This window comes from Chiloscyllium punctatum, chromosome 5, assembly GCF_047496795.1.
Source record: "Chiloscyllium punctatum isolate Juve2018m chromosome 5, sChiPun1.3, whole genome shotgun sequence".
Lineage (NCBI taxonomy): Eukaryota > Metazoa > Chordata > Chondrichthyes > Orectolobiformes > Hemiscylliidae > Chiloscyllium > Chiloscyllium punctatum.
The window spans coordinates 143,412,275-143,435,307 of record NC_092743.1 but is presented as its reverse complement, the minus strand read 5'-3'; the positions used below and the strand labels follow the sequence as shown (position 1 = coordinate 143,435,307).

General features: G+C 41.5%; 1 protein-coding gene across 1 annotated transcript in view; it reads left to right on the top strand.

The window, feature by feature from the left end:
* chd7 (chromodomain helicase DNA binding protein 7) overlaps positions 1-23,033 on the top strand; it is a 350,049-nt gene that overhangs the window by 214,304 nt on the left and 112,712 nt on the right. Inside the window, exons 9-11 of the mRNA XM_072571578.1 lie at positions 8,537-8,623; positions 15,952-16,089; positions 20,484-20,605. Of these exons, the coding sequence (XP_072427679.1) occupies positions 8,537-8,623; positions 15,952-16,089; positions 20,484-20,605 (347 nt within the window). The remainder of the gene's footprint in view (positions 1-8,536; positions 8,624-15,951; positions 16,090-20,483; positions 20,606-23,033) is intronic.

Below are 23,033 nucleotides of genomic sequence, written 5' to 3'. Positions count from 1 at the left end.
TTGAAAATGTTTGTGTGTACACATAGAACATTACAGTGCAGTACAGGCCTTCGGCCCTCGATGTTGCGCCGACCTGTCATACCAATCTGAAGCCCATCTAACCTACACTATTCCATGTACGTCCATATGCTCGTCCAATGACGACTTAAATGCACTTAAAGTTGGCGAATCTACACTCTTTGCAGGCAAAGCATTCCGTACCCTTACCCTTACTGAGTAAAGAAACTACTTCTGACATCTGTCCTATAATATATCACCCCTCAATTTCAAGCTATGCCCCCTCATGCTCACCATCACCATTCTTGGAAAAAGGCTCTCCCTGTCCACCCTATCTAACCCTCTGATTATCTTATATGTCTCTATTAAGTCACCTCTCAACCTTCTTCTCTCGAACGAAAACAGCCTCAAGTCCCTCAGCCTTTCCTCGTAAGACCTTCCCTCCATACCAGGCAACATCCTGGTAAATCTCCCTTTCCAAAGCTTCCAAATCCTCCTCATAATGCGGTGACCAACTGTACACAATACTCCAAGTGCAGCCGCACCAGAGTTTTGTACAGCTGCAGCATAACCTCATGGTTCCGGAACTCGATCCCTCTGTTAGTAAAAGCTAAAACACTGTATGCCTTCTTAACAACCCTGTCAATCTGGGTGACAACTTTCAAGGATCTGCGTAGATGGACACCAAGATCTCTCTGCTCGTCTACACTACCAAGAATCTTACCATTAGTCCAGTACTTTGCATTCCGGTTACTCCGACCAAAGTGAATCACCTCACACTTGTCCGCATTAAACTCCATTTGTCACTTCTCAGCCCAGCTCTGCAGCTTGTCTATGTCTCTCTGTAACCTACAACATCCTTCGTTACTATCCACAACTCCACCGACCTTAGTGTCGTTTGCAAATTTACTAACCCACCTTTTTATGCCCTCATCCAGATCATTTATAAAATTGACAAACAGCAGTGGACCCAACACCAACCCTTGCGGTACACCACGGGTAACTGGACTTCAGGATGAACATTTCCCATCAACCACCACTCTCTGTCTTCTTTCAGCAAGCCAATTACTGATCCAAACTGCTATATCTCCCACAATCCCATTCCTCTGCATTTTGTACAATAGCCTACTGTGGGGAACATTATCGAACGCCATGCTGAAATCCATATACACCACATCAACCAGTTTACTCTCATCTACCTGTTTGGTCACCTTCTCAAAGAACCCAATAAGGTTTGTGAGGCATGACCTACCCTTCACAAAACCGTGCTGACTATCCCTAATCAAATTATTCTTTTCTAGATAATTATAAATCCTATCTCTTGTAACCTTTTCCAACACTTTACCCACAACTGAAGTAAGGCTCATTGGTCTATAATTACCAGGATTGTCTCTACTCTCCTTGAACAGGGGAACCACATTTGCTATCCTCCAGTTTTCTGGCACGATTCCTGTAGACAATGACAATTTAAAGATCAATGCCAAAGGTTTGGCAATCTCCTCCCTGGCTTCCCAGAGGATCCTAGGATAAATACCATCCGGCCCAGGGGACTTATCTATTTTCACACTCTGCAGGATTTCTAATACCTGTTCCTTGTGAACCTCAATCTCACCTCGTCTCGTAGCCTGTATCGCAGTATTTTCCTCAACAACATTGTCGTTTTCTAGAATGAATACTGTCGAAAAATATTCATTTAGTGCTTCCCCTATCTCCTCTGACTCCACACACAACTTCCCACTACTATCCTTGATTGGCCCTAATCTTACTGTCGTGATTCTTTTATTCCTTAAATACCTATAGAATGCCTTAGGGTTTACCCTGATCCTATCCACCAACAACTTCTCATGTCTCCTCCTGGCTCTTCTGAGCTCTCTCTCTAGGTCTTTCCTGGCTACCTTGTAACCCTCAAGCGCCCTAACTGAGCCTTCACATCTCATCCTAACATAAGCCTTCTTCTTCCTCTTGACCAGAGATTCTACTTCCTTTGTAAACCATGGCTCCCCCCCTCTACAGCTTCCTCCCTGCCTGGCAGGTACATACTTACCTAGGACACACAGTAGCTTTTCCTTGAATAAGCTCCACATTTCTAATGTGCCTATCCCCTGCAGTTTCCCTCTCCATCTTATGCTTCCTAAATCTTGCCTAATCGCATCATCATTGCCTGTCCCCCAGCTGTAACTCTTGCCCAGTGGTATATACACCTATCCCCTTCTATCACTAAAGTAAACATAACAGAATTGTGATCGTTATCACCAAAGTGTTCACCTACTTCCAAGTCTAACTCCTGGCCGAGCTCATTACCCAGTACCCAATCTAATGTGGCTTCGCCCCTTGGTGGCCTCTCTACATACTGTGTCAGGAAGCCCTCCTGCACACACTGGACAAAACCTGACCCATCCATAATACTCGTCGTATAGTGTTCCCAGTCAATATCTGGAAAGTTGAAGTCCCTCTTTCACTCCTATCGAGAATCATCTTTGTTATCCTTTCCTCTACATCTCTGGAACTATTCGGAGGTCTTTCGAAAACTCCCAACAGGGAGACCTCTCCTTTCCTGTTTCCAACTTCAGCCCATGCTTACCTCAGTTGATGAGTACCCAAACATCCTTTCTGCAACTGTAATATTGTCCTTGACCAACAATGCCACACCTCCCCCTCTTTACCATCTTCTCTGTTCTTTCTTTAACATTCAAATCCTGGAACCTGCAACAACCATTCCTGTCCCTGCTCTAACCATGTCTCTGAAATGGCCACAACATCGAAGTCCCAGGTACCAACCCATGCTGCAAGTTCACCCACCTTATTCCGGATGCTCCTGGTGTTGAAGTAGACTCACTTCAAACCAACTTCTTGCTTGCCGGTGCCATCTTGCGTCCCTGAAACTTAATTTTGGACCTCCCTACTCTCAACCTTTTCTTTAGTCGAACTATAATTTTGGTTCCCATCCCCCTGCTGGATTAGTTTAAACCCACCCCAATAGCCTTCGCGAATTCCCCCCCCACCCCCCCAAGGATATTGGTACCCCTCTAGTTCAGATGAAGACCATCCAACTTGTAGAGGTCCCAACTACCCCAGAAAGAGACCCAATTATCCAAGAATCCAAAATACTCCCTCCTGCACCATCCCTGTAGCCACGTGTTCAACTCCTCTCTCTCTATTCCCTGCCTCACTAGTATGTGGCACGGGCAACAAACCAGAGACGACAACACTGTTCGTCCTAGCTCCAAGCTTCCATCCTCGCTCCTGAATTTCTGCCTTAAATCCCCATCTGTCTTCCTATCTATGTCGTTGGTGCCTAAGTGGACCATGACTTGGGGCTGCTCCCCCTCCCCCTTAAGGATCCCAAAAACACTTTCTTCCCTTGATTCGCTCAACAATCTGGGATACATTTTATCCGGCTCTTGAGATTGATCTACGTTTAAGACTGCCAGCCCCCTCTGTCTATGCTTTCCTTAATAATAACACAGTCCTTCTCCCTCACTAGTAGACACCAATCCAGAGTATTCATATAGAATCCTACCTACATCCATGCATAAATTACCACTGTGGTCCTTCATGGGCCCCACTCTTTTCTTCATTATCTTTTTACGTGTAAAACAGCTGAGGATTTTCCTTTATTTTACCTGCTAGTTTCCTTTCGTAATCCCCTTTTTGCTCTCCTTATCTCTGTTTTAAGTTCCCTCCTACATATTCTATGCTCCTGTCAGGTTTCTACTGTTTTGAATCATTGGTATCTGCCTTTTTCTCTTAATCCAGTGCTATACATCCCTTAATATCCCGTGTTCACTAAATTTGTTGGCCCCACCATTCTCTTTAGCGGAGCACGGTGGCCCTATCCTTGGATGTACCTCCACTTCTGTGCACTTTGCCCAAATCATATCTGATCTTGTTAAAGTCACCCTTCGAACTTTGATTTCAGGCCTATTCTTGTCCTTTTACCTACTCCAGAGGTGTGTAATAACATGTCTGAACAGATTGATTAGAAAAATAGGTAAAATAAGAAAAGCACCTTGGAATTTTTTTCGACTTTAAAGATGTAATAGAAATAAAAGTCACATTTTAAATGTTGTGGCAGTAATATGGTTGCTTATCCATACTGTCTGCAGGTGCTGTACATATTAAATATGTTTTGATCATTTTGATCACAGGTATTTTGTAGTTATACCTGTGTTATGGTTACACTCTACTCATGTAAGAGTTACTTGGCCATAGTCTTCTGTTAAAGGCCAGAACCTATACAAAGTTGTAACAAAAAAAAGGTCTAGATATAAAGATCCTGTACATTCTGAAATAATTTTATTTTGTGAATGAATAGATCACAATGAGCTTGTCTGGGTTCTAACTGAGTCCTCATTATACACTTTCTTCCTTTGGCTTGAAGCAAATACTCTTTTGAAGAAACAATATGAAAAGCTGTATCGTTGTGCTTAATTAGTCAAGAGTGACTTATTTGCCGTCTGAGCAGACGCTTGGAAAGTTTCTAAATATACCCCTGGTATTTTGAAAAGGCATAATCTTTTTATTTTTTGTTTCTCACAAAAAATGAGTTCTACCACCTTTTATGTGGTTTATTTATGTTGCATCATCCTGGGTAAAGACAACTGTGCCATCATTTCACTGTCCATTTTATACGGTTAAATTTAATAAATGAAATGCTGAAGCAATTCCCATAGTAAATAAAGCCATTAAAAGGCTTTTACGATTAAAATCAAAACAGATTTCCTGCAAAATTTTAGTAATAATGAAGCTCCAATTTAATCTCTATTCTTAGATAATTCAGTTTAGCTAGGGTAGCAATTTGGGTGCAACGATAAATCTCCACAGTATTATTTGAGGAATTGAGAAAAATACGTAAGACCCTTGTTCCTTGTATGACCATAAGAAATAGCAACAGCAGCAAACCATTCAGCCCCTCAAGCCTACTCTGCCATTTGATGGGATCTTGGCTGATCTGACATTCCTTATGTCCACTTTTCCCTGTAGCCCTTGATTCCCTGACTGATCAAGATCTATCTATTCTAAAATAGATCTTATACACAAAGACCCTGCCAATATCGCTCTCTATGGCAAAGAGTTTGAAAGACTCTCAACCCTCTGAGAGGGGAAATTCATCCTCAACTCTATCTTAAGTTATCACCCTTTTATTCTGGGATGATGCCCTCTGGTCTTAGACTCTCCCATGAGGGGAAACATCCTCTCAGCATTTACCATGGCAAGCTACTTAATCCTATGTGTTTCAATAAGGTCACCTCCCATTCTTCTTAAATTTTAGTGAGCAGAGTCACATCCTGTTTAGCTTTTGCTCATAAGACAATTCCTCCATCGCAGGGATCATTCTCATAGAGGCAGAGTCCTACAGCATGGAGACAGACCCTTCAGCCCAAACTGGTCCATGGCAACCAAAATGTCCATCCACACTAACCCCATTTCCTTGCACTCGGCCCATATCCTTTTAAATGTTGTTAATGTACCCACCTCAACCACTTCTGCTGGCAGCTCATTCCATATGCGTACAACCCTCTGTATAAAAGGAAAGGTTGCCCCTCATGTTCCCTTTTATTTTTCCCCTCTAACCTTAAACTGATGCCATCTAGTCCACTATTCCCCAACCTTGGGCAAAAGATTGAATGCATTCATCCTATCCATGCCCCTCATGATCTTATACATGTCTATAAGCTCACCCCCCCACCCCCCCCCCCCCCCCCCCCCCCCTGAGTCTCCTATGCACGAAAGAAAAAAGTCCTAGCTTGTCCAACCTCTCCCTATAACTCAAGATCCTTGAGTCCAGGAAACATCCTTGTAATTTTCTTCTGCACTCTTTCCAGTTTAATAACATCCTTCCTATAGCAAGGTAACTAAAATTGAACACAGTACTCCAAGTGTGGCCTCACCAACATCCTCTACAACTGCAACATAACTTCCCAACTTCTGTACTCAGTGCCCTGACTGATGAAGGCCAGTGTGTCAAAACCCTCCTTCACTGCCCTGCCTACCTGGGTATCCGGTTTCAGAAAATTGTGCGCCTGAGCTCTGAGGTGCCTCTGTTCCACTACATCCCTTAAGGCCCTACCATTCACCATGAAATTCCTACCTTGACTTGACTTTCCAAAATGCAAGACCTCACAATTACCTATGTTAAACTCCATTTGCCATTTCTTGGCCCATCTCCCCAGCTGATCAAGGTCCTGCTGCAATTTCTAATCAGCTTCCTCACGATCCACAATACTGTCTATTTTAGTGTCATCAGTAAACTTACCAATCATGCCTTGTACCTTCTCATCCAAATCACTGATCTAGATAATAAACAACAGTGGTTGAAAAATGTGGTGCTGGAAAACACAGCAGGCCAGGCAGCAACCGAGGAGCAGGAGAATCGACGTTTTGGGCATAAGCCCTTCTTCATTTCCTGAAGACGGGCTTATGCCCGAAACATCGATTCTTCTGCTCCTCGGATGCTGCCTGGCCTGCTGTGTTTTCCAGCACCACATATTTCAACTCTGGCCTCCAGCATCTGCAGTCCTCACTTTCTCCTAATAAACAGCAGTGGGCCCTGCACTGACCTCTGAGGCACACCACCAGTCATGGGCCTCCTGTCCAACAAGCATCCTTCTATTATTGCCCTCTGCTTCCTATTATCAAGCCAATTTTGTGTCCAATTTTCCAGCTCCCCCTGGATTCCATAGTAATCTAACGTTCTAGAGCAGTTTACTATGTGGAACCTTATCAAAGGCCTTACTGAAATCCATATAGACTCCATCTGCCGCCCTGTCAACCTTCCTGGTCACTTCATCAAAGAACTCTAAATTTGTGAGGCATGATCTTCCATGAACAATGCCATGCTGACTACTCCTAATTTTTAACCTGTCTTTCCAAGTGCATGTATTATCTTATCCCACTAAGTCTTCTCAAGCAACTTACCAACCACAGATGTTAGGTTTACTGGTCTGTAGTACCCATGGTTTTCTTACAGCCCTTCTTGAAGGGCACAACATTGACTACCCTCCTGTCTTCCAGGACCTTGCCTGTGGCTAGCGATGATGCAAATATTGCAGCCTCTTGCAGAGTTCTTGGATATATCTAGTCAGGATCGGGAGATTTATCCACCTTTGTACATTCTAATACGTCCTACATCTCCTCTATTGTGATATGGACTGTCCCCAAGATATCACCACTAACTTCCCCAAATTCCCAAGTCAACTTGTCCTTCTCCATGGTAAACACAGGAGAAATATTCATTGTGGACCTTTCCCAACTCCTATGGTTCCACACATACATATCCACTTTGATCCTTGAGGGATCCTATGCTCTCTCACTCTCGTTCTTTTTCTGTTAATGGACTTGAAGATTCTCTTTGGATTCACCCTAATCTTCTCAGCCAAAGCAGTCTCATGCCCTCATTAAGCCCACTTGGTTTCCTCCTACAGTAAATTCCTGTAGCTCTTATATACCACCAGGAATGTCCTTGATCCTCATACTGAGCCTTTGCCTTTTTTTTTAATTTTTGGTCAATTCTTCAATATCTCTTAGCATCCAGGGGTCCCTACTCCTTCTCCCTCACAGGAACATCTTAGTGAAACTTCTCTGAACTGTCTCCAATGAGATAATATCTTCCCTTAAGTAATGGACCAAAGCTACTCCCAGTACTCCCAGGTATGGTCTCAGCGGCACCTTGTACAGTTACGATGAGACTTCCCTGCTCTTATATTCCAGCCACCTTGAAAGAAGAGTCAATGTTGCATTAACAGCTGTTATTTCAGTTGAAAATCAATGATGTTGAGGGGAAAGGGAGGCAAGTTAGAACTTGTCCCAGTGACTAATCAAACCGCACGTTATCAGTTCACATAAATCAGATTTTAAGTTTTTATTTACCTGATGTGCAATAAATCAAGTATATCATGTTTGCAGAATTTATAATTTGCTTTCTGTTTCTAACATTGGTGCAATGTTGGTGTACTCTTTCAAAAAGCCTACGCATGAAATACCTGTTATATTTCATGTTTATAGTTAGTCCTGGCATAGTTACCATCTCTGCCATTCATTGATTACATTTTTCAATCATTTTTCTCCTTCCCACTATCTTGTGAACATAAATTCTGTGAGCTTCATTGTCTAATTTAATGGAAAGGCATTGTATGTGAAAATTCTTTCTGTGCAGTGATGTTTAAATTATTTGTTCTTTAGTTGTGTTCTAATAATATAGTCAATCACCAATTTTTCAGATTTGCGGTAGTGGTACTAGTTTCTGTAAACTTTGCCGCCTTAAGGGATGCTTAATAATTAAATACATAACTACTCAAATGTTCCTCTTAAGTCTGATGTGGTTTCTCACCATATAGAATATTTGTAAAATGCTGTATTTGTAGACAATTGCACAGTAATTAATGGGCTAGTTAATAAAGCCTGAGGAATTTAATTTCTCGTGGGAAGAAGTCCTGCTCAATTGTAGCTGCTTAATTAACACGTTTAGCTTCGCCAAACTGTTGAAGGCTAATATGTATTAAATGAAAACCAAAAGGTCAACTGTTTCTTGACTTTGCAGGTTGAAGATGAGCCTTTTAATCCAGATTATGTAGAAGTAGATCGGATACTTGATGTTTCACATAGCACTGATAAAGATAGTGGAGAGGTAAGAAATAATGTTTTACACATGCCTTGCTTATTAGTTGCTTCAAGATGTTATATGGGGTATTACAATGTACAGGTTTGTTGCCCATCAGTTGTTAGTGATTTCTGTGTGCAGTTTAATGATTTTTGTTGAAATCTGGGCTGTCAATTTGTAAAACAGTTTATCAAATAAGAGTAGGGCCAAGAGTGTGTTGCTGGGAAAGTACAGCAGGTCAGGTAGCATCTGAAGAACAGGAGAATCGATGTTTTGGGTCAGAGCCCTTCATTGGGAATGAGGCTTGTTGGTCAGGGCTGAGAGATAAATGGGAGTGGGGTGGAGTTGGGGAGGGGGGGAAGGTAGCTGAAAAAGAGAAAGGTGGATGAAGGTGAGGGAGAAGGTAATGTGTCAGTGCAGCAGCGGCGGGGGGGGGGGTTGGTAATGGACAGGTCTGGAGGATGCTGCTGATAATGTCGGGGGGGGGGGGGTGGGGGAGAAGCAGCTGTTGAAATCCACACTTACCCCGTGTGGTTGCAGGGTCCCAAGGCTGAATATGAGGTGTTCCTCCTCCAGGCGTCGGGTGGTAACAGTTTGGCGGTGGAGGAGTCCAGGACCTGTATGCCCTTGACTGATTGGGAGGGGGAGTTGATGTGTTCAGCCATGGGGCGGTGGGGTTGGTGGGTGCGGGTGTCCCAGAGATGTTCTTTGAAACAATCCGCAAGAAAGCATCCTATCTCCCCAATGTAGAGAATACCACACCGAATGCTATGGATGACATTGGTAGAGGTGTAGATAAATTTCTGATGGCTGTGGAAGGATCCCTTGGGGCCTTGGATGGAGGTGAGGGGAGTGGTGTGGGCACAGGCTTTGCAATTCCTGAGGTGGCAGGGAAAGTTGCCAAGAGTAGGATGTGGGCTGGTGGGGGAGCATGGACCTGACAAGGGAGTCACTGAGGGAATGGTCTCTCCAAAATGCTGATAGGGGTAGGGAGGGAAATATATCTTTATTGGGGTCTGTTTGAAGGTGGCGGAGGATGATGTGATGTATGTGGACGTTGGTGGGATGGAAGGTGAGGACTGGGGGGCGCGGGGTTCAATGGCGGTGGTGCGGGAAGTGGAGGAGGGCATCGTCAACCACCTGGGAAGGGAAGTTGTGATCATGGAAGGAGGCCATCTGGGACGTTGAGGTGGAATTGGTAATCCTGGGAACAAATGGGGTGGAGGCGGAGGACTTGGGAGTAACAGATGGCATTTATACAGGAGTTAGGGTGGGAGGAGGTGTAGTCTCGGTAGCTGTGGGAATCGGTGGGCTTGTAGTAGATGTCCATGGTTAGTCGGTCGCCAGAGATGGTAATGGAGAGGCCCAGGAAGGGGAGAGAAGTGTCTGAGATGGTCCAGGTGAATTTGAGGTCAGGGTGGAAGGTGTTGGTAAAGTCGATGAACTGTTCAACCTCCAGCAGCACCGATACAGTCATCAGTGTAGAAGCGGAACAGGTGGGGGGGTGGTGCCGTGTAACTGCGGAAGATGGACTGTTCCACGTATCTGACAAACAAGCAGGTGTAGCTGGGTCCCATGCGGGTGCCCATGGCTACCCCTTTGGTTTGGAGGAAGTGGGAGGATCGAATGGAGAAGTTGTTGATGGTGAGGACCAGTTCAGTCAGGCAAATAAGAGCAGCTAACCAAATTCTGCATGAATAAAGATATACTAAATTACAATGGCATTTGACTGAAATTTCTAAATAATGTAATTGAGCCATATTTATTTTTAAAATGCTTATCCTGCCAACCACCCCAAACTTTACAACTGTGTTGAAATTTTTTTTCTGTTCATTATGTAGTCCCCACCTGAGCATTTTTAAAATTCTTAAATACTTCCCATTCAATTTAAAAACACAATCTAAATACATACTTTGGTATTTATACATTTGTTCTTTCTTGTTCAACATTAGTCTTGCACTTTACTTCAGATTCCGCTGATGGTTGGAAAGGCAGATTTAAGTGTTATTCAACAACACTAGTTGGCAGTCATCAACTTAGTCTGTGTTTACTTCTTAAGTTGTGTAAATGAAAACCTCTTGAAATCATTATGCTGCACTACAGTGTTTAAATTAAGGAAGTTGGATGCCAAGAGATGTATTCAAAATAAGCATTACTTAATATATGGAAGTTGTTCTTTTAAATGTTACATGAAAGGAGCATTGGATTGTGAGATACTACAACAAAAAACGTGTCAGTTTGGCAATTGGGGAACTAATGTTTGCTTTTATCGACCTTCTTTGGGCAGTTAACATTAGTTTTATATAAGAAGGGGTCAGATTTTATCACTTCTCAGTTTAGATGGTATTACCTGGATAAAAGGAGGTTAGTTGCATTTAAGTTTAATGTCCTCATTTTGAGGAATAGGGAAGATTAGACAGGATTACTACCTTTTGAGTGTTCACTGGGCTTGGTTGAAAGTGCACATATGCAAATCCCAAAATAAATAATGATTAGGCTGATCTGTGATTGGCTATCATGTGTTTGATATCTGTGACCAACATAAGAACGTGCTCAAGGTTCTCTGGAAAATGTTGCCTTCACGATGAATAGTTTATGAAATTGTGGGAAAAACAAATTCCAAAATATTATGTTTATAAAATGGATGTTGGGTATAAATACAGGAATAGGAATCAGTTTTTTAAAAAAGGTCAATGTAACAAACTGTTTTGGGGGGGGGGGTGTGGAGTGGTTTCTTTGGGATGACATGAAACTAAAACTTGATAGAAACATTAAACCAGAAGTAAATTTAAATAAGATTGAAAACCAAGATGAACAATGTACATGATAAAGGCAAGTTTACATTGTAGTGTGGTTTCTTCACCACACCTGAAAAAGGAACCTCTGCTGAGAAATCTGGTTTGAGAAACTCACTTCAAACAAAAACTCATGTCAGAACTATGAAATCAATCTTGAAACTCTGAGTTTGCTCATTCATTCATTACTTCAGTTCTTGTGTGCAAATGACTAAGCTGTCATATCGAAACCGTTTTGAAAGCGTAAGCTCCTGAAAGTGGGTCCAGTCAGTTTTAAGAAGAATGTGATGATAAAATTAGATTGAAAGCTGCCTTGACAATAAGGCGTATAAAATGATGACAGCAAACGTTCTGGAACGAATGATTGTGAACTAACTGCTTTTTCTTTTGTTGTCCAACTCCACAAACTATACACGTAGGTAGTTTTTAGAGTTGGGGACCAAAAGAAAAAGCAATTAGTTCAATTTTTGTTTACATTATCCCAAACAGTGAGACCCACTAAAAACCTAAGAAGAGATAAGATGAAGCAATGGTGAGGGAAGGCTTGTTTCAATATTTTGAAACCCAAAGAGGCATGGGTATAATCAGTGCAATTGATTTTGACTGAATATCAAACTGAAGATTTCTCCAGCAAGTGTAGTCCTGGCTTCCTGAAAGAAGAAAAAAATATCATTATTCATCTTCATTGAAATGCACCTTGCACTTTGTCAAAAAAAACAATTAAACTGGGGTTATCTTCTCCAATTCTGCTTCTTTGTACTTTGCCATTTTTAATATTTGTTTGTTTTAAATACTAAATCAAAAGCCTGGAACTCCCTACCTGACAGCACAGAAAGTCTACCTCATGGTCTGCAGTCTTTCAAGAATGTGCCTCAACACCACCTCAAAAGCAGTTAGAAAAGGACAGTAAATGCCAACTTGGCCAGCAATTGCCACAGCCTGTGTATGAATACATAAAAATACCAGTTGTATTTTAATTGATCTAATTCTATCTTAATAGCTACTGTGGTAAAAAAGTGTTCCATATTCTAATAACTTGTGTCGGGAAAGAAATTCTTACAACTTCCGCTCTGTTTCCGTAGTGTCAATCCAGTAATCTACACCCCTTCTTTATTTCCTAATTCAGTGGAACAATTTCCCAGTGTTGGACCCCTCAAAATGGTGAGCATTTTGCTCACTTAGCTGGACAGCTGATTTGCAATGTAGAGTGACACCAAGCACATTGGTTCACTTTCTGGGTTAGTGGTGCTGGAAAAGCACAGCAGTTCAGGCAGCATCCGAGGAGCAGTAAAATTGACGTTTCGGGCAAAAGCCCTTCATCAGGAATACCTGGTATTCCTGCTCCTCAGATGCTGCCTGAACTGCTGTGCTTTTCCAGCACTACTAATCCAGAATCTGGTTTCCAACATCTGCAGTCATTGTTTTTGCCTACATTGGTTCACTTCCTGTACTGGCTGAGGTTACCATGAAAGATTCTCTTTCTCAACCTGCCCCCTCACCTAAGGGGTTGTGACCCTCAGGTTAAGCTACTATCAATTGTCTCTTCAATAAGAGAGAAGTCCCATGGTCCTCTGCCAAGCTTATCTTTACCTTTTAATCCTTCAGTGAAAATTTTAGATGTTTCATTCTTTTCTCCATCAACACAAACTTCTTATTTGTGCTTTTGTTTTAATTTTAGTATCCTTCCTATAAAGAGACATCCAGTAGTGCATGTATTAATCCACATGTAGTTGACTGACATCTTGTGAAAATGCAGCCTTATCCCTTTGACGTGGAACTGTTCACACCCAATTTCCTTTTATCTTAGCCCTTCTACCTGCAGTCCTACCTTCAAAGAACCATGTTTCTCCACTGTAGTCCTCTTTGTTTTTCAGCTTAGATTAGTCTGATCATTTAGGGTGTATTTATTTTAAGCTGTTCACATTTTTGAGCTGTAATACTTGAAAGAAAGTTGAATTTCTCCTGTCTAGGTTATGGCTAGCTGTTTTAGAACTATATTACATTGAATTTGAAGGCTTGTACATGAAGAAAATAAAATTAACTTTGAGCAAGTGCTGCCTGGTTTCCCTTACTTGATGAATAAAGTGTGCAGATGCCTTCTGTTGTCATTGCTTGCACGTCTTAAACTATTTTCCCAACTCAACTAAAAATCTCATTGTGTCAGGGCTAAAGTACAAACTTCCCTGTTCAGTAATTTGGACATTTCTGTAATTGTGTTGATTAAGTTCGTTTTGATTGGCTGGTTGGTGTTAATCACCAGGCAAGAAATACAGGCTGAACTTTAATTTATTCAATCAAAATGGATTTCACCAGCACTTTCCTATGAAATGCTTATTTATCACTTCAGATTTTTAATATCAAACTTGTCATGTTGAAGAGTTTAATTACATATGTACGAGCATATACTTTAGGAGCAGAGATGAGTCATTCAGCCCTTCTAGCCTGCTCTGCCATTCTATAAGATTGTCATCAATCTTAAAGATTCCCATCAACCCTCTGGTAACTTTTAATTCTCTTGTCTAACAAGAACCTGTCCACCTCTGCTTTAAAAAAAAATGACCTTGTCTCCTCCACCTTCTGCAGCAGAATGTTCCAAAGTTGTTCAACCCTCTAAAATATCAACTAATAAAAGCACAGCCCTCTAAATAATTGCTTGCTGCCCCTGCATACCAATTTTTGTGACTTGTCATGTAATGCCTAGATTCCTCTGCAACTTGGCATCTTGCAGCTGTTTTCCATTTAAAAATACTCTTTATTTTAAAAGGATGTTCTTCAGCCAACTTTACTACATTAGACTCATCTGCCAGATCTTTGCCCAGTCGCTTAACATATCTATACTTTTATGTTATCTGCAGATTTAGCTCACATGCTTTCACTTCTCTTACCTAAATCATAGAGATAAATTATGAACAGTTGAGTGCCCAGTATAGACACCAGCAATAACCCTGTTGTCACATCCTACCAATCAGAGGAGGGTGAGTTTTTGAATGCTGTCTGTTTTCTGCCTGCTGTCTATGCTAGAGTGTGTGACGCTGGAAAAGCACAGCAAGTCAGACAGCATCTGAGGAGCAGGAGAATCGATGTTTTGGGAAAAAGCTCTTCAGGAATGAGGCTTGTGGATCATGGGGCTGAAAGATAAAGGGGTGGGGGGTGGGGCTGGAGGAAGGTAGCTAAGAATGCGATAGGTATATGGAGGGGCAGAAGGTGATAGGCCAGAGAGGAGCCTGGAGTGGATAGATGGGAAAGACGATGGACCGGTCAAGAGGGCGGTGCGAGTTGGAGGATTGGGACTGGGATAAGGTGAAGGGAGGGGAAATGAAGAAACTGGTGAAATCCACATTAATTCCCTGTGGTTGCAGGATCCCAAGGTGGAAGATGAGATGTTCTACCTGCAGGGGTCAGGTAGTTAGGATTTGGTGATGGAGGAGGCCCAGGACCAGGGGTGAGAGGGGAAGTTGGTGCAGGTGTCTCAGAGATGTTCTCTGAAACAATCCACAAGTTGGTGTCCTGTCTCCCTGATGAAAAGGAGACCACATCAGATGCAACACATGACCTTTGTGGAGGTACAGGTAAATTTCTGTTGAATGTGAAAAGGTCCTTTGGGACCTTGGACAGAGGTGAGGGGACAGACGTGGGTGTAGGTTTTACACTTCTGCAGTGGCAGGGAAAGTGCTGGGAGTGGGGTGTGGCTTGGTGGGATTGATGTGACAAGGTAGTCATGACGGGAATGGTCTCTCTGGAATGCTGTTCGGTGTGGAGAGGGAAATATATCTCTGGTGGATGGGGTCTGTTTGTAGGTGGTAGAGGATGATGGGATGCATAGGGAGATTGGTGGGGTGGAAGGTGAGGACCAGAGGAGTTTTGTCCTTGTTGCTTTGGAAGGGTTGCGTGAAGTGGAGGAGATGTGCTGGAGGGCATCGGGGATTTTCTGTAGTGGAATTGGTCATCGTGGGAACAGATACGGTGCAGGAATTGGGAATAACAGATATGGTGGAGGCAGAGGATTGTTCTCTATGCTCATATGTTACCTTTTACATTATGAGCTCCTCCTGGTTGACAGTAAAAATTTTAAAATGCTTGTTTTCAAAAACAAAATGTGTTGTTAGGTCTTATTTTTACAGTTTGTTTGAAATTTATAACTTCTTATCAAATCAGTATGGTTAATGTATCTTACTGTCATGTTTAATAAACAAAGTTTTGCTTTTGTGCATAGGATTCTCAATACAGTAGCGCCTTGACTTAGGAACTTAATCCATTCTGGGACCCGGTTGGCGAACTGAATCAATTTTTCCCATTGTTCAGATAGTGTAAGAATGCTTGGACGGCTGTTCACAGCACACATGCCAAAGACAAACTGAGTGAGATTACGCGGGGCCCGAGAGCTTTTGCGTTCGTACCTTGACTTTCGTACGTACATTGAAGCAAAATTTTACGTACAATCCTGTTCGTAAACCGATTTGTTCGTGAAGGGTCGTTCGTATGTCGGGGCGCTACTGTATTAGCATAAAATACATATGCAAATTAGTAATCCCAAATGAATTTTGTTGGTTTTCAAAATAGCCAATAACCCATTATTTGGTGAAATGGTGTTCTCTTCCATATGAAGAAAGCACTTGGGAACTGAAACCAGATACAGACCAAGTTAAAATAGAGGAATTTCACCAACTGCAGTCTATGAAACCAAGAACAGAGTATACGGTAAGTTTGAATTCTTTACTTGAGCTTCACAAAGTTTTTTAAAAAATTGAAAACCTGTAGAATCTGAAAGAAAGCTGACTGTCAAAATGGTGCTTTTTATAAGTTGTAGGTAAGGTTAGTCAAACAGCTTTTAGCACCAAAGATATGCAGGTGACCATTCTATATTTAAGGAAAGTAGAAATGCTGAAATATTTTGCAGCAGCTTTAACATGGAAATTGGATTGTAGAGTCAGTCAACGACTGTGGAAGAAAGGATACTTGAGGCAAGTATTCAAAAGGTTAAAAGAAAAATATCCATAAGCCCCTATTGGTGGTTAGGGAAGTGATAGGGCTAGTTAAAAATCATTGGAAGCCAAAATTGGACTTAGTATGCTTTTTCCTTAAAACAAAGGAACTAATTAAGAAATATTATGCAAGTCAGTCTCGAGTTTATTGTGGTTAAGTTTGTGTTGAGTATGGATAATTTGTATGGATTTATAAAAGGCAGATTGTGGTTGTCTCCTCTAATTGTTTTTTTTGTGTGGATATCCACAAATTTAATATGTAACTTAGAATCTATTTGTTAAAGTAACAGATAAGAGGCTAGTCCTGGTTAAGGCATATGGTATGGCTCGGAAAAAGAGAACACATAAGAAATTTGTGGAATCCAAACTGGATTTGTTTTTTTCCATTTGGAGTCAAATCTCTAATTTAAGATATTCCTCCTTTTATGAGGGATTACCTGTTGTCATACAAGTGTATAAATTTGGCTGGCAAGGTTTTCCATTGTAATTAACCACCAGTAAAGAGTCACCTGCTCAACGTAACCAGCATCCAAACAAGCCTAAGAAAACAGGATCTCAAGGAATGGCTGGTGTTATGAAAATAAGCATGATGAAATGACATGGGCTGTAAGGCATAATACTGCAGTCCAGCTGGTAGCCACGTCCCCTACAGTTTGCATATATTAATTGCCTTTCTGTCTTGAGAAGACATTTTGAGCTACTACATCCAAGCATTTGTTCCATTTCAGACTGCTCCCATCTCTTCCAACTGCTATCTTCACAATCCTATTTGTACTCTTTAACTGTATGCATCACACGAGTCAGAAGTCACATGACACCAGGTTATAGGCCAACAGGTTTATTTGAAATAACAAGCTTTCAGAGCACTGCCCTTTCACCAGATGAAGTAACTTTACCTGATGAAGGAGCAGCGCTCCAAAAGCTTGTGATCTCAGATAAACCTGTTGGCCTATAACCTGGTGTCATGTGACTTCTGACTCTGTCCACCCCAGTCCAACATCAGCACCTCCAAATCATACATGAGCAGCATGGGATCATAATATTATTCTGAACAACACAGTGACAGGACAAATCATGCAGGTTCAGTCTGAAGTTCACACAAAGATTACCTCTTTTAGAAGAATGTGTACTATTCTCAAAGTTCTGACAGTCAGAAGTCAGAGCTTTTTATAAATTTAGTCAATGGCAACAGAGGGCCTAGTGCTGTTTCAAATTGAGCAGTAGAATATATGCAGAGGCATTTTGAAAACATCCAACGATTAATTAAAGATTTCCTTTGTTTTGAGCACTGCCTAGAGTGTTCCCATGCAATGTACCTCCAAAAAGGGATCGCTTGGTCTGAGAAGGCATTTTTATTTCTTGTTAGAAGAGGGCAGAGTCTTTGCTGTTATCAGACTTCTGAACAGACTTCTCATGTTAGAGTCTCTCTGCACCTTCTCTGTAGCTGTAACACAATTCTGCATTCAGTTCAATGTGCTAATCTAAGGTATGATTTGTTTGGTTAGCATACAAAACAGTAGTTTTCATTGTATCCTGGCACCTGTGACAATAATAACTAATCAATTCAAATAATCAAAAAAGACAGTTTTCAATATATTATATAGAGAGAAAAGAGCAATGAAAAAGTGAAACCAGCAGTGAGATTTGAAGTTGAAAAACAAGGAAGTGCAGTTCGTTTTTAAAAGGAAGCAGAAAGGATCAAGTTATTCTGGGGAAAATGAGTTTAAAATAGTGATGTTGACAATGTACAAAGCATTAGTTAAGCCTCATTTAGATTATTTCATACAGATCTGATTTTTTTCCCCCTGGAAAGGATGAAAGATTGTTTCTGCATATTGACAAATCAAAGCAAGGAAGTGTAAACTAAATTATCACTAGAAGAGCGAATAGAGTTTTTTAAAAAATGTAATCCGTGACTTCCTTTAAGACTATCAAAAATATAACAACCAACATGGATTGATGGAACATTTAAGGGAAAGGTTTGGCCTCATGATATTATTGCTCGATTATTAATCCAGAAATCCAGGTAATGCTCCAGGAACCCGGGTTCGAAATACACCATGGCAGTGGGTGAATTTGAAATCAATAAAAATCTGAAATTAAGAGTCTAATGATATCCATTGCCAGTTCTCAGGAATTCTGAATCACTGATGTCCTTCAGGAAAGGAAACTGCCATTCTTACCTGTTCTGCATGCTTTTGACTTCAGACCCACAGTAATGTGGCAATTGGGGATTGGCAACAATGCCCACATCCCATGAATGAATATATTGAAAGAATCTTTCCTGTATGAGTTTGTTGATGTTATGATATTCTTGTTCAAACTGTGCGGAGGAAAATGATTAGCATATCTGAAGTCTAAACTGTGAGAAAATACTCAAGATTATATGTAATTTCTCTGTGAAATTGAATTCTTTGAAGTGACCTAATTGAAATTTTCAGAATGACGTAAGGAAAAATAGAAACTTAGAAAATAGAAAGTTTTTTTAAAATCACACAACACCAGGTTATGGCCCAACAGATTTATTTGGAAGCACCAGCTTTTGGAGTGCTGCTCTTTTATCAGGTGGTTGTGGAGTATAAAACACAGAATTTATTGCAAAGGTTTATAGTGTGATGTAACTGAAATTATATATTGAAAAAGACCTGGACTGTTTAAGTCTCTCATCTTTTAGAATGACCATGTTGGTTTCAGTTCTTTCATATGTAAATCCCAGAACTTTTTAAAGTTACATTCTCAAATGAACTTTATCTGGGCTTACACGGCACTTCTTGTTAATGCATTGAAGGTGTGAGGTGCCCTATGTGAGACTCTGTGCCCTAATGTTCAGGCTGATTCTATTCCTTAAAAAAAATGAGATTTACAGAATCTTGCATGGATTCATGCAGTTTTTGAGCAAAGTAAAATTTAATTCTGCAAGTACAAGGCGGACTTCAGGACCAGCAACAACGCAGTGACCGAACAGAGGCTGATAGCCAAGTTTTTACCCATGGGAATGGCCTCAACCAGGACCCTGGGTTCATGTCACACTACAGTCGTGACCCTACTGCACTATGCACATGCACACAGACACGTTTGTGAGGTGAATTTGTACCTGCAGAATTACATTTTACTTTGCTCAAAAACTGCATTGATCCATGTAAGGTTTTCTAAATCCATTTTTTAGAAATAGAATCAGCCTGATCATTGGGGTACAGACAGCCTCACACCTTCAATGCATTATATGGGCCAACGTGGCACCTATTTTTAAAGTTCATCTGAGAATGTAACTTCAAAAACGGTTCTGGGCTTTGCATCTGAAAGAACTGCAACCAACATGGTCATTCTAAATGATGAGAGAATTAACAAACAACCCAGATCTTTTTCAACATATAATTTCAGTTGCACCTGTAAACTGTTGCTGTAGATTCTGAGTCTTACGCTCTTATACTCCACAACCACCTGATGAAGGAGCAGTGCTCCGAAACTCATGCTTCCAATTAAACCTATTAGACTATAACCTGTTGTGATTTGTAACTTTGTACACCCCAGTCTAACACCGGCACCTCCAAATCAAGAAAATAGAAGTAGGCCATTTTACCCATCTAACTCGGTCTGTCATTCAACATGTCCATGGCTGATTCTCCATCTGAATATTCCCACATCTTCCCCTTACTCATTGACACCTTTAGCCTCAAGAAATCAGTTTACATCATTCTTAAAACAAATTCAGTGACTTTGGCTCCTCAGCCTTCAATGGTAGGGAATTATAGAGGTTCACCAGCCTCTGAGTGAAGAAATTTTATATTTAGACAAATTAATTGCCTGTCATGAGTTCAGGTAATGCAGGTCGAATGTTATAATGTAAACAAGCAAAGGAATTTGACCAAATATATTTCACCCAAAGCTTAATATGGTTACAGAATGCATTGTTAGCGAAGCGCACTAAAGTAGACGGTGTAAGTGGGTTCAAGATATAATCAAATGCAATTTTAGAGAATGTGTGGAGGAATATTATGAGGAGATGGATACAGATCATACTAAATGTCAAAAGTCTTGTTGGACCCTAAAAGCCTTATCATATTGATAAATATTCTTTTCTCACTGTGCGTATTCTCTTGTACTTGAAAGGAGCGACCACTTCCAGAATTCTGGACGAAATTGGAGCATTCGAGGGACTATAAAAATGGCAACCAACTCAGGGAATATCAACTGGAGGGTGTAAATTGGCTACTCTTTAATTGGTATAACAGGTGGGTTGTTGCTATTGCTATTTAGATTTAAATAATGAAAATAAAGATGTTGTTCAGCGATGTGTAAAATCATTTTTATGCTGGTAACATTTTATGGTTGGTATGCTTGATCCAGCTCCTTGTGCAATAGCAGTTTTAACGTTCCATGAAATACTAGTTTCGCAATCTAGATTTTAGATAAAATGCAGGAGCTTAAAGCTGACTAGCAAATGTTAGTTCCAGATTTTGAACTAAAGATTTTACACCTGAATTGGAGAGGTGCAAATGTCCTAGTTGGGAGATTTGTGTGTGTGGTTAGGGAGGGTTTAAACTAGTTTGGCAAGGGGGTGGGAACCAGAGCTACACATCTAAGAGGGGTGTAGTTGTAGATGGGGCAGTGACAGGATATAGTGAATCTATCGGAAAGGTTTCTCACGCGATGAAACAAAAGGGATTGGTTCAAGTGTGTCTGCTTTAATGCAATGAGTGTCCGAAATAAGAGTGAACTTAGAGCATGGGTCAGTACTTGGGGCTACGATGTTGTGGTGATAACAGAGATGTGGGTTTCACAGGGACAGGAATAGTTGATAGATGTTCCAGGGTTAAGAATGTTTAAAAAGAACAGGGAGGGTGGGAAAAGAGGAGGGGGTGTAGCATTGCTAATCAGAGAGTGCATCACAGCTACAGAAACGAAGGTTGCTGAGTCAGTCTGGGTGGAAGTTAGGAACAGCAAGGGAGCAGCACTGCAGTAGAGAGATTGAAGAGTTCATAGGCTGGCAGATTTATATGAATGGAGATGTAACAGGGTTGTTATGGGTGACTTCAACTTTCCCAATATTGACTGGAACCTCCTTAGTGCAGATGGTTTGGATGGAGCCGTTTTTCCTGAAGAAGGGCTTATGCCCGAAATGTCGATTCTCCTGCTCCTCGGATGCTGCCTGGCCTGCTGTGTTTTTCCAGCACCACATTTTTCAACCCTGGTACTCCAGCATCTGCAGTCCTCACTTTCTCCCATGGAGTCGTTTTTGTCAGGTGTGTTCAGGAGAGTTTCCTTACTCAGTATGTAGACAGACTGACGAGGGGAGAGGTCATTTTGGATTTGGTGCTCGGCAATGAGCCAGGACTGATATCAGATCTCATGGTAGGAGAAACTTTGGTGACAGTGACCACAACTGCCTCACATTTACCATAGCCTTGGAGAGGGAAAGGAGCAGTTACCAAGGGAAGATGTTTAGTTGGGTAAAGGAAATTATGATGCTATCAGACAGGAGTTGGAAAGTACAGATTGGGAGCGATTTGTTCCACAGAAAGGGCACAACAGACGTGGAGACTGTTTAAGGAGTGGTTGTTGCGAGTGATGCATAAATTTGTTCCTCTGAGACAGGTAAGAAAGGGTAAGATTAAGGAGCCTTGAATGATGAGAACAGAGGAGCTTCTCGTCAAAAGGAAGAAGGCAGCTTACATAAGGTGGAGGAAGCAAGGATCTAGCACAGCTTTAGAGGATGACAGGCTTGCTAGAAAGGAGCTCAGAACTGGACTGAGGAGAGCCAGGAGGGGGCACGAGAGAGGCTTGGCAGGAAGGATTAGGTAGAACCCAAAGGCATTTTACTCATATGTGAGGAATAAGAGAATGATCAGGGAGAAGATAGGGCCGGTCAGGGACAGTGTTGGGAACTTGTGCATGGATTCTGAGCAGATAGGGGAAGCCCTAAAAGAGATTTTTGCTTCACGAAGGAAAGGAATCTTGTTGTGAATGAGAACTTTGAGCTGGGAAACGGGCCTGAACAGATCAAGATTGATGAAGTTGATGTGCTGGAAAGTTTGGCAAACATTAAGATTGATAAGTCCCCAAGGCCAGACCAAGGCCAGGATATTTGCCTCCTCACTTTCCACTGGAGTCGTACCAGAGGGTTGGAGGGAGGTGAATGTTGTTCCTCTTTTCAAGAGGGGTAATAGGGAAATCCCTGGCAATTCGAGACCAGTCAGTCTTACATCTGTGGTCAGCACAGTTTTGGAAAGAATTCTGAGGATAGGATTTATGACTCTTTGGAAAAGCATAGCGTGATTAAAGGCAGTCAGCATGGCTTTGTGAGGGGCAGATCATGCCTCACAAATCTTATTGAGTTCTTTGAGGTGGTGACGATAGAGGTCGACAAAGGTCAAGCAGTGGATGTGGTGTATATGGACTTCAGCATATTCCCCTGGTATGCGCATTCATAAAATCAGGAGGTACAAGGAGATGTGGCTGTCTGTGTTCAGAATTGGTTTGCTGACAGAGGCAGAGAGTGGTTGTAGATGGAAAGTATTCTGCCTGGCGGTCATTGGTGAGTGTTGTCCCATAGGGCTCTGTTCTTGGGCCTCTGCTCTTTGTAGTTTTTATAAATGACTTGGATGAGGAGGCTGAGGGCTGGGTTAGTAAATTTGCTGATGACACAAAGGTTGGAGGTGC